Source organism: Sylvia atricapilla, chromosome 1 (assembly GCF_009819655.1).
Source record: "Sylvia atricapilla isolate bSylAtr1 chromosome 1, bSylAtr1.pri, whole genome shotgun sequence".
NCBI lineage: Eukaryota > Metazoa > Chordata > Aves > Passeriformes > Sylviidae > Sylvia > Sylvia atricapilla.
In genome coordinates this window covers 29,352,023-29,364,523 of record NC_089140.1, presented here as the reverse complement: position 1 = coordinate 29,364,523, position 12,501 = coordinate 29,352,023, and the positions used below count along the sequence as shown (strand labels likewise).

Here is a 12,501-nt window from a genome sequence, read left to right as displayed (position 1 = left end):
CATACTCATTTTTGCCTTCCTTCTTATTGCCAGCTAGGGCTAAAACAGCAATCAAGTGAAACAGAGCTTGAAAGTGCTGTATTTCTCTGTTTATAAAAGGAGAAAACCAGCTAAGCTGTGCTGAATTGCTTTTGCTCTGCTACTAGCCCCACGTGTCAGATGCAGTCATATGGATCCATAGTTGCTCTGTCTTTGCTTGGTGCCTGGAGAAATGCAGTGGTCTGTAAATAATGTGCATGATTGAGGTGTTATGTTTGCATGAGCCCAGCACCTCTTAACCCATTTTTTCTCTCTGTGTATGTGGTGAGTCTGCTCTGTATTCCTGGCTAGCTGCAAAACTTAATGCTGCAGCCCATCCAAGTATTGATAGACTCTCACAGTGGAAGAGACAGCACACAAACACGCTGAGAGGAATGCTGTTATAACTTCTTCATGAGGGGAAGTGCAGGAGCAGGCACTGATCTCTTCTCTCTGGTGACCAGTGACAGGCACCAAGGAAATGGCATGAAGCTGTGTCAGGGGAGGTTAAGGTTGGATATCAGGAAGATTCTTCACCCAGAGGGTGGTTGGGCACTTGGAACAGGCTCCTCAGGGAAATGGTCATAGTGCAAAGTCTGGCAGAGTTCAAGAAGTGTTTGGAAGACATTCTCAGGCCCATGGAGTGACTTTTGGGGCTGTTCTGTGCAGGCCCAGGAGTCGGGACTTTGATGATCCTTGTGCGTCTCTTTCAACTGAAGATGATTCTGTGGTTTTGTGATTCTATATGCTGCTGCTATGTGGAAGGCTTAAATCCCACTTCCACTTGAATTTTAGTGCTATCAAATTGATCCACAGCTTTCTGAAAACAGAGGAATGACTTGCTACAGCTTCAGTCAACTTCAGACAAATCTTAGATTTTCAGCAGGTCACAGAATGCAGGTTTGTCAGAGCAGAAAGCAAGGTTCCTGTTCCTCTGGAGCATTTCAGGTTTCCCATACTGATTACATGAATAATTTTTGACATGAATAATTTTTTCCTTCCCATTAAAAACCCAGATGGTGCTTTTTGCAGGATTACCAAAGTAACCTCATAGAGCCTGTAGGTAGCACAGTAACATACATTAACATGAATACATTTCATACTATAGAATTATTTGGTAACATACTGTTTCAAGATACGACCTCTAAGAAAACTCAAACATATAATACAATTTTGCAGGCAACCACATCTGTTAAATGGCCTATTTCTGCCAGTACTTTTGTACCAGTCCCATACAGGTGGCAGAACTGGCTGCTAGCTCAAGCATTAGGTAGCTTTTGGAGCAACTTAGAGGGCAAGATGATTCACAGGCATTGTGCTGTCACTGCTGGCACACTCATTCTTGCAAAGAGCTTCAATCAGATAGTGTTTAAGTGCTGAATGAAAACTCTTGCCTAAGCTGCAGAGATTGAATGTACTGAAAGTGTTCTTCATAACAAACTCTTCAGAGAATTTTTTTGGTCCAGGAATTTTTATCCATCATTGGCATGATCATGCAAACAGTGTTTTTATAGGAGGAAAAAAAAAAAAAGATTTGGAGAACTGAGGGAGGGAACTGAGCCCTGGTCACCTACCTACTGTAGAACATGTAGATAATGGAGCTGTTTTAAAGCTGCTGATCTAGGGTGAATCTGTCTACTCTTACCATACTAGAGAAAAGAATCCTGTTTGAGTTTTTGTTTGTTTGTTTTGTTGTGCTCTTTTGTTGGACTTTTTTAGCAAAAGAGTGATGTTTACCTTTGGGTTTTACTCTGTGAATCTTACATGAAAAAAATAAAAGCAAAAGCAGTAGAGATTGAATCCTCACAGACTCCAGAAGGTTTAAAATATTTGTTTGTTCTTAGTAGATGTTCACAGTCGTTTTAAATGTTGATGGCTCTCCATTTTCTTTGTATAAACTGTAAGAAGCATGGCTGATGAAGAGTATGAGAGAGAGTTACCATACGGTTTCATGTATTTACACACAATTTATCCTTGATTTGCCTTGATTAGCATGAATGTATGACCATTTAACTGCAGGGAATTAACTCAGCTCTATCAGAGTTCACTAATTAAGTGGTCTTCTAAACTACATTAGCACAGTGACAGCTTGGTTCCTCCATTGCCATATCATGTTATTTTTTCAATTCTCATTGCATCCTCAATATCTAGATTTCAAAATTATTTATATTTTGAGGAGTATCCACTAATGAAAAATTGATTGTATTTTCTTAGTTTAGAAAGGAAGGTTGTGTGTGCAGAGGTTCAATTATGAACCTGCTCAAGTAATTTTGAACCCAGCTACCTATCTGAACTCAAGTGCTATTTTAATTACTTATGTATTACTTGAAAGAAAACCTAAAAATATTCAGAGAAATACTTTTCTTATCTTTTAGAATTATCTGCATAGCTATCTTCTTATTGAGGTAAATTGTTGCATTGATATCATGTATGAGATGACACTTATCAATAGATCCTTTGGCACATGGATTAAAAATGTGATGTGGAAGCATTTCAAATAGAAAGAAGACCTCAGATTAATTTGTACTATTGCAGAAATGGAGGTTGCTTTAATGCACGGATGCATGCATGCCAGTACATATCTTGAGGGGGAAAAAATGCTTCTTTATGAATCTACTGATGAATTCCTCATGGTGTGATTAAACAACAAATCATGTTAGATCATTGATTTCTGGTAGTGTAAGAACTCAGTCCCTCTTCAGAGCAACTGTTTCAATTAAAAGTAATAATTGAAGAAGAAAATTTCAAATATTGAGCTTTTTGAGGCTAGATTCCCTCAGTTTCTCTGAGAGCAAATGAAACACTCAGTATGTGATGTCAGGTGAGTTTTGGAGGGACCTGGTATAGCCTTGGTATAAATTGCAGCATTCCACAGGGTTTTAAATTAGCAGTGGCTCCTCTTGTACTGCCAACATAGTCTTTTGCAAGATACCTCCCAGAATGGTGTCTGTTTCAGCACTTTTCTCTTCTGCCCACGTCTCCTGGTGTACCTGGTGTGCACCTATATCCACACTGTGAAAAGGAACAGAGGGGCATGAGTTCCTTTTGTTGGCTCCAGCCTTTTTCCCATAGGTGGCAAGAGTGCAGTACAGCACAGTCAATGTCTTCTAGTGTGCTTCATCCCTCTCCTTCTCTGTTTTAGTGGGAAAGGTGTCTAGAGAGTAGTTAGTTTTTATTTTTTTAATGACTGTGCTTATGTGGTAGCAACATGGAATTTGCGCCTCAGTCTGGGGGACGTTATTTGATTGTGGTTCTGAGTATTCTTGATGCATCTGGTAGGGAGAGAAAGGCTCAAGTGTCACTTCCCAGTGGTGCATAGGCTGTATCCATACTGGTAAGTAAAACAGGCCAGGGATGACTCTCTTGTCCCAGGGCTAAAAGACACAGCATGCCTCATCTCCATATGGCTACATTCTTGCTTCCCAAAAGAGGGTGGCCTCATTCAGCCTGTCCATTGGGAGCATTCCTTGGCCTGTGCTGTCCCCTGAACCATGCCCAGCCATTGTCTGGAAACATGTTAGCTGTCAGGAGCCAAAACTGTGCCAGAGAGCAGCCTTACAATGGAACAGCAAGGGCAGGAGCATGCAGGCATGCCAGCACATGCTCCAGCCCTCTTTTTGTTCCTGCTACAAACATAACTGTGTTAATACCGATATTGCCTAAGTTTAGCAATGTCTTTAAATCCTGTTTTCAGGCTTTCTGTGAGCCATATAATCAGGACTATACAATTCTATTAATTTTAAAAAAACTTTATTTAATGGAATGTCAAATAATATTACAGCAAGACAGAGTGCAAATAGTGGAATACAGCAGTTTTATTCTGTAGGCAGTACAAGAACAGGTAATACCTACAGAGGCTTTCTTTTTTTGAGCTGAGAAGGGTAGGTGTGTTTCTCAAACTATTCTTAAACTGAACTAGTACACATGTAAATTGAAATGTGTGTATATGAAGTTCCAGCTGGGAAAAAAAAATCCTAAACAGATAGAAGCAAGGAAATTAAATGTAAGGGAAATGTCAGTAAATATTCAGATGTCCTCATAGTTTCTTAAATAAATGCACATATGTAAAATATCACGTTACATATTCCTAACACAACTTTAACTCTTTAGCCATTGCCAATCTTAGTCTGCATACCAGAGAAGCCCTACAGTCAGAAATTCTACATCAAATAAATTCCAAGTATGAGTTACAGCCATCACACAATATGGTTACAGTGGAATATTTTTACTATTTAAGAACAGACAAAGTAGATATTTTATTTTGGACTCAAAGTGCTGTTATGTGGATTTATGGTTTATAACATTGGCAGTGTTTCTGAATACTTTCTTTTCCAAAGTACATAAATATAAAGTGGTAAAAGTTTTGGGTTTAGCTTACAAATGTAGTTAATAATCTATTCAAACAATAAAAAATTCTATTTATTAATGGACAAGAAATGTTGGGGGGGGGAGTGTTTTTTTCTTTTAATAGGAGAATCATTTAAATCAACTGGATTAAATGAATAGACAGTGAATATCACAGTGGTTTGGGGGGAGCTCATGGCACACTAGTTGATCATGTGGAACTTCAGTTATTAATCCATTAAAGTTATTACTGCCTCCAAGTCTTCTTTAAAGGTCACAGTCTTTTTTAAGGATTTTATTAATGAGGAAAAGAGCTATCCCTGTTTGATCAGTCCAGTGTGTGCGGGGCTGAGCTCTCACTGACTGGTGTGCTGGAGGATGTTCTGTGTTTGGAATTTGCAGTGCTGAGCAGTGGGTGGGCAGTAACGTGTGAGAGCTCTTGTGGCTGCTTGAGGATTTGTATTGATCCTCCTGTTCTGACATCCTGGGTTTTATCGTGGTTACAATATAGGCAAACACGTCAGGCAATTAAACAAGTGAAGACATGGTTCTGCTTGATTATTTGACTTCCTGCAACTAATAATGAGATTTTTGAAAGATTTAGTGCTATGCCATTGAATATAAAAGAAGTTTGGAGGCCTGAATGTGCAATGGAGTTAGGTGTGGTAGATTAAGTTTGTCCTGGCATCTTTATTGAAGCTTCCCTGTAGGCACTATCAGCTCTAATCAGCATTGTTGCCAGAAATAACATTGAAGTGTCAAAACCATGGGTGTTTTAAGGGTATAGTCAGGGGACTTGAAGTGTTGGCTTGTTTGTTTAACTTTAAATTAATAAAGACCCACAGGATTTTTTTCCTTTCCTGGATTGTTGTTGAATCCTGTAGTTTTATTTCTTTTTAATATTCTTTAGGAAAACGTCTGGTGTTCAAATTACATTGAAAGTATCTGCTTACAGGCAGAGTAATGGCCTAAAATAAAATAAAGTCCTAGCAGGATTTGGAAGAGAGAAAGAATACCTACTATACAATTTAGCTGTTGCATTAGTCATTGTTATGCCTACACTTTGGAAAATGTGTACCTTTCAGTTGCTATTTTTTTTCCGTGTTTTTTTTTTTTTGTTTGTTTGGTTGGTTATTTTGGGGGTCTTTTTGTTTTGGTTTGGGTTTGGGTTTGGGGTTTTTTTTTGTTTTTTTTGGGGAGAGAGGGGTTTGGGGCATTGGGGTTGTTTTGTTGTTTTTGGGGGGGGGGTGTTGGGGTTTTTTTTGGTGGGGGGAGAGGAGAGGAGGGGGATAGTTGTGATAATGACTAGAAATGATCAACAACAGTTTTAAATTATCCCCAAGCAGTGACCGTCAGATACTACAATAATGATTCCTATCATAAGAGTGAGTCTTGATTCTCAGAAAGATACAGGATAGACAAATTGAAATTGCTGGAGGAGTCCAGTTTATCATGTTATTTACTACCTCCTTCCAGTAATACTATGGCTGTGAGAGTGAAGCAAGTTAAAGTCAGCACATACTTGACCTCTATGGCACTGATTTCTCCTGCACTCAGAGGCTGGCTCCTGGGCCCGGGTGCTGGACACTCTTCAGTGAATGGATGACCCTGAGATCAAAATGGGATAATGTCCCTTACTGGGAAGGACCATCAGCACAAATCTAAAATTAGTAACCCCTATGATCAATACTTTAAAGGACTGCCTTATTGATATCCTCAGTATATACTTCACGAGGTAGTTAAACTGTCAACTGGAACTGTACTTAGAATAAGAATATATTTTCTATTGCAGTTGTTATCCTAATTGAGATCATATATATTCCCTTAAAGAAAAACACTTCTGGTTATTTCCAAAAAACAGACTTAGAGTGACCAATCCTAAACAGGGGCCAATAGGTTTCCTGAAGAGTTATAATGATAGTATTAATAATCAGATTATTAGGAGTGGAGTAACTGTAAAGCTTGCGGTTCTAATTTGTGCTGCTTACTTACTATGTTTTTGGTTTTGAACCAATTTCATTTCAGCAGTCAGTTTCAGTGGTTTTTAGACCACTTCTGCATGCAGGTTTCTGTACACATTACCCTGCCACATTGCCTGCCTTACAAATATTGCTCATAATTCTTTGCATGTCATTCCTTCAGAGCATAGACATTACCATTAAAGCCTTAGGTTTAGCTTTAGAAAAGGCTTTTTCCAGTCTAAAGGAATCTTATGGTGTCACTTTCAATCTCTCCTGTGAAAGTTAAATTTCTTTCTCTTGCTTCCTTTTATGTTTAGAAACTTGAATAATTTATTACTGCAAAGGAATGTGTACCGAATCCAGTAACCAACAGAGGATGTGGAAAGATTTATTGGGAGAAACATTAAGAGCATTCCTGGCCAGGTGTATTTTATTTCTTTCTGTGAAATGGAAAAAAAAGATACTGTGCACCTCCAGCCAAATTCAAATATGGCTGGAAGCCCATTTGAAAGAGAGTGCCTGTGATTGTGAAGTGCTTCTTGAGATAATCTGAACAAAAAGTGATGAAGGGCACAAGGAAATTTGGCATTGCTGAATAGCAAGAACTGTGTTGCTTGATTTTGAAAGCAACTTAAGCGTTTGCCGTCTGAGTGGGTGTGTGCACGACTTCCGCTCTCCTTGTACTTTATCCAGCAGTTTATACCCATGGGAAATGAGGGAGTGAGCACCCTACTGAACCAGAGCAGTGAATTCTGAGTTTGCTTTTGCATCCTTGGTCCATGACAAAAGGTTCTGAAGGAGCAGGACCTCAATAGACTTCTGTACTCCTTGCTTAACTCAGAAGGTGTAAGGTTTTGCAAGGTTACAAATTCTAATTTACTTATTTGATTATATTTAGGACAAAATTCTAGGCAAATAAAAAAAAATTCAGGAATGATAAAAAAGTGGTTATACACTAGGTGTTTTTAATTCAATCCAGTTACCTCTCTGGCATGTTAAATTTCATTTACATAAGTAATGAAGTTAATAAGAGCATTATCATAGAATTATAAAACAGTTTGGTTAGGACGGGTCCTTTAAAGGTTAGTTGCCTACTCCAACCCCCTGCAGTAAGCAGGAACATCTTCAACTAGACCAGGTTGCTGAGAGCCCTGTCCAACCTGACCTTGAATGTTTCAAGGGATGGGGCATCCACCACCGCTCTGGGCAACCTGTCCTATTGTTACCTGCCCATCATAAATACTTTCTTCTCTATATCTAGTCTGAATTGACTCTATTTTAGTTTAAACCATACCCCTTGTGCTGTCGCAACAGACCATACTTAAAGGTCTGACCCCATCTTTCTTGTAGGCCCTCTTTACGTGCTGAACGGCTGCAATAAGGTCACCCCAGGGCCTTCCCTTCTCCAAACAGAACAACCCCAACCCTTTTAGCCCTTCTTCATAGGAGAGGTGCTCCAGCCCTCTCATAATTTTTTGTGACTCTCCTCTGGACCTTTTTCCACACTGAGAATGTTCCAGGTACACCTTTTCCCTTTCAGTTTTTCTTTCAATTGCAACTTATTGGTCTCCACCTCCCCTCTGTGCTAGCTGAATTGGCAGGTCCCTTCAGCAGTTGCTTTTTTTATTAAAAAGCAAGTTTTAATATTGTTTTTTTTGTATAAGTTGTGGAAATGGTTTCTTCATTGTCCATTAGTCCAAATTTCTTATGTGCTCTCTACAAATCCTTTCTTTGTGCAGCATCTTAGAAAAAGAGGTGAAAAGATTTGGAATCAAACTGCTCCATCCTCCTACTCCAGACAGGAAGCTCTATCTCTATCACATTTTACATGGATGTGAGTCTCATGTTATAGGACCCTCATGATGAGTTTCTTTCATCTGTCCAATTATCTCTTCCATTGTATACTAATCCTTACCTATTGTTTCCACCATGGAATAAACGGGCAGATAAAACCTACTGTTTTATCCATCATGGCTATGGAGAACAGCTCATGATTTCTCCCTACTCCAGAGTTTTGTAGACCTTTCTTTTTCTCTGTTGCTTCACAGAAATTATTCTCTCCTATTTCTCACTCCAGGGGTGTCTCCATTCCTGACTACATCTATTGCTATTTTCCCAGTGCACAAATGGAAATCTTACTGGTTGCAAGGGACCAACCTTTTGTAGTCCATACAATTAAGAAAACCTGGTATAGACAAAAGAATCTTTCAAATGTGAGCTGGAGTACTCAATTAGAAGCACAGAATCAATATGTCATTTTATTGCTGTTTACTGTGTTTGTTTCTATACCTGCCTGTCAAAACCAGACTATTTTTTGAAATTATTTGATACAGAAATCAGCCTAAACCATTGCAATCCCAGTGCTTAAATGCCTTTGTGAATTCAAGTAGTTGGTAGACTACAGATGGGATTCAGTTGGTGTTTAAAGTTGCAGGGTTTTGCTATGGCAGTCAGTTAAATCCTGTATTTTGTTCCATGTTTTCAACCCCAGAAGTTTTACTGCCTTTTAGATTTTAAAATTCAGTTAGGAAGCCAGTGACAGAATCAAGTTTTTTGGTGTAGATAGAATTCTAGCAGTTTTGAATCAAGGAGATTCGAGAAAATGGTTAATTGAAATTATGCTTGCTTAAAATAAAAGTTTTAGGAGTTCTTCTAATAAAGAGCTTTGTTTCTTCAGCAATCATAATTTGGCATAATTGAAAATGTATTCAAAATATTTACTTATTCCACTTTTGTAAATACATTGTTTTTCCTACTCCCTCTTTTTTTCCTTTTCTTTTTGTTCCAGGACCCTTTGCTGCTCCAGGAGACAATAAATTCTGCTGCTGCTCTTATCATGGCATTAATAAAGGACAGAAACCCGGAGCTGATTGGCCAGCTGTTGGTAGCATAAGACCATAAATCATGGGTAGCTTTTGGAAATGTTAGTTTTTCATCATCTGTTCACCAAAGATCTTAAGCCATTTTATTCTTTGTTGAAAACTCTGGATTTATGCCATTTGTTATTAAGATCCTGTAACAGCATATTTTTGATATTTAAAATACAAGTCTAATATTATGTATAAAGTGTAAAAGGAAATACAAATAATTCTGAGATACACTGAATATATACTGTGAGGAATGATACTGAAATGTTTTTTAAGGTACTGGTCATTTTAAAAGGTGCACAGAGGACACCAAAGCATTTATGCAGAATTTTCTTTAACTGTGTGTGTTGTACCCTAGGATATGGCTTCAGTTTTATTTCAGATAAATTAATCCTAAAGCACAGCTCATCTGCTTTATGTGAAACAATGTAAAAATTGCTGCTCTAACACCTATTAGTGAATGTAGAGTTCCTTAAAGATTGTAGCTTTCCTGACATCAAGAGAAATGCATACTGCAGGAAGTGTTGGAAAGGTCAGGTACCTGTTCTCTGTGGAAGGAAGGTAACCTCAAATCAAAGAAAGGATATGCATGGGTACAGTGAGGTGCTAACCCCCAGTTTTCCAGATGCAGTATGCTCTGGCTGTAGCCTCCTTGGTGCTGCACTTCTTCCAGTGCCCATGTGCCATCATTCAGAGCTTCTGTAGCTCCACTGAAATAGGAAGAGTCTGTTCATTCATGTAGAAGAATATAATTCTCATCTCTTGCTGGTTAGCAGATGTATGTAGTAAATAGCAGTAAGGAGAGCAAGCATTATGAATTCAAAGACACTCTGCATTAAAAGTCAAGTGTGGATCGTTGGGACAGGAAGATGAAATGGTGGATGTTTATTATGTGGGGTATCTCCGGGTATCACAACCACTAAGAGCAATACAAGCAGCATCCCTGAAAACATATGTTTTTCCCTATGCATCAGACCCAGAAATTTTCTCTCTCCTGCAGTTTCTGAAGGGGCTAGGTTAGTGTCTTACATACTTGATCTGGCTGGAATAAGGTCTTGGAGAAGTAGCCCCACCCAAATTGTCCAGTGAGTCCCTGATTCAGACTGTCACTGTCAGTTCAGCAAGTTTCCCTCTAAAAACATCATCCCCTTCCCTTACTCTCACCATATTGCACTCCCTCTGATGCTCAGACAAAACTTAGCGTAACAAGTTCCCTGCTTGGTCCCTTTCCTCTTTCCCTTTACATGACTATTTATATCTCTGGTTTAAATTCCTTTTAGAAGCTGATCTTGGTCCCAAACTTTCTTCATTGCACAATAAAATAAAGAGCTGTTAGCTGATGGTTCTATATCCAAAGCAGTCATTTTCTTCCACACAAGTCATGCAAAGATGACTAACTTGTGCATCATTTGCTTTCTTCTTACTTTCTTTCTTCTCTCTACTTTGATTAATAATTTGTCCTTTTCTGACATTGTACAACATAAGCATTCATATTAGCTCTGTGTATGGCTATACAATAGGCATATATAATTCATACATATATTCATGTCTGTTTGCATAAAGAGCACACAAATAAATGAAGAACTAAAGAATTTATTACTGGTATTCATAATTTAACAGGACTGCTCTCACAAATAATTTTTCTGAATGTGCTTTTACATTAATAAATTTGATGAAGGAATTTTTCCCACAGGCTTTTAAAAGACATGATGAAAGATGTCTCTTTGACTGTATTTTGTTATTCTTGTTTTCTTGAAGACTAAAATGCAATCTGTGATGTGTTTTCCCCAAATAATAAGAAAGTGAATTTAGAAAATCCTTCATGTTTTCTATCCACTCTAATTTATACATTGTGATACTGCATTAACATTGGTTTGTGTGCGACATCATTTGCTTAAACAGAGCTTTTATTTTTTAGGGTTGTTTTACTTACCTCATTCTCCTAAGAGGATTTCAATCCAATTAAAAATTCTACCGCAATGAACTGCTATAATAAAAAAAATATATTATAGTTGTTTATGGATTTGTTTTAAAAACAGAACAGACAATGCACAAGAAAAAGTAAGTTTTGGGTCATCCAATACTTAGTACTAATCCTAAATGGAAGATAATAAGCTTTATTAATGTACTGTTAATCATTGCATTATGACTTTTTAATCTTTAGCAATCTTTTAAAATAATCTACAAACACTGAAAAGTCCATTTTGCTGGAAGCAGCACACCAACAACAGAACTACTAAAACAGATCACAAAATACTAAAACTGCAGTTAAAAAAAAAAAAAAAAGAAACTAGACTGTGATTAATGCTATTGTGTATCCAAACCAAATTTAAATGGTTTCTGGGTGATTGTTAGTACTTACAATGGGAATAAAGATATAAAATGAAATTAAGAAACTGGCTGATTGTTTTTTGTCTGTGCATAGCTTCTCACAAATAGCAATATACATGAGAAACTTGGCAGCCTTTTGTACACACATGTTGTTTTGAATTTAACTAGTGAATCAGTCACCACCCATATTGCTTTGAACATTTGGACAGAGATAACAGAAAGTAAATAGAAGCTCAAACTCTGCCAGCCTTGCTTACCTTACTCCTCAAGCACTCTAATTAGTATTCCTTGGGTAGTGTTCATCAGAAAAGAGAATGCAGAATGTGGCCCTAGAAATGCTTTTCAAAACTGCAAAGTTGAATAAATTAGATTTGTATACTGAATCTAACGCACTTCATGCAAAATCTGAAAACTGTATTACTTTGTCTTCAGTCCGTTAGATAGAAGATTTTCTATTTTGTATTTTTTTTCTTTAGCTTTTCAGACAACCTAGCTTGAAAAAAAAAAAAGGCTTGATCGTCCTCTGAAGAAGAAAAATGAAAAGCATAGAAGATAGTGGCATTATAAACAAAAAACCCCAATACCCCAAAACTATGCCAAAAAGCAAAGAGAAAGAAACTGAGGTGTTACCTATTGTAATCAGTGGACTCTAATAACAGAGTCAGCTTTGGCTGAGCTTGTCTTACTAATTAATGTAGGCTGCAGAACAAAAAATTTCTGGATGCCGTGGAGCCTTTGGTGTATTCAAATTTGTATTTCTATGTGACACCCAAGTCTCATCATCTCCACAATGCTGTTCTAGGTGCCATCCAAAAAGAAGCTTCCAAAGACATAAAGTTTCCAATTCATGTTTGGCAATTTATGAAGATACAGCAACTTTTCCTGTGTGTAGGTAATTTCACCAGAGAAGGGTCATACTTGGGTTGCTCTGCTCCCCCTGCCTCAGACGCTTACCACTTCTCACTGCTTTTTCTTTGGCT

General features: G+C 37.8%; 1 protein-coding gene across 1 annotated transcript in view; it reads left to right on the top strand.

The window, feature by feature from the left end:
• CRPPA (CDP-L-ribitol pyrophosphorylase A) overlaps positions 1-11,576 on the top strand; it is a 109,208-nt gene extending 97,632 nt beyond the window's left edge. The window contains exon 10 of the mRNA XM_066318232.1: positions 9,112-11,576. Coding sequence (XP_066174329.1) covers positions 9,112-9,216 — 105 coding nt within the window. The 3' untranslated portion in view covers positions 9,217-11,576. The remainder of the gene's footprint in view (positions 1-9,111) is intronic.
• Positions 11,577-12,501: the final 925 nt, after the last annotated feature.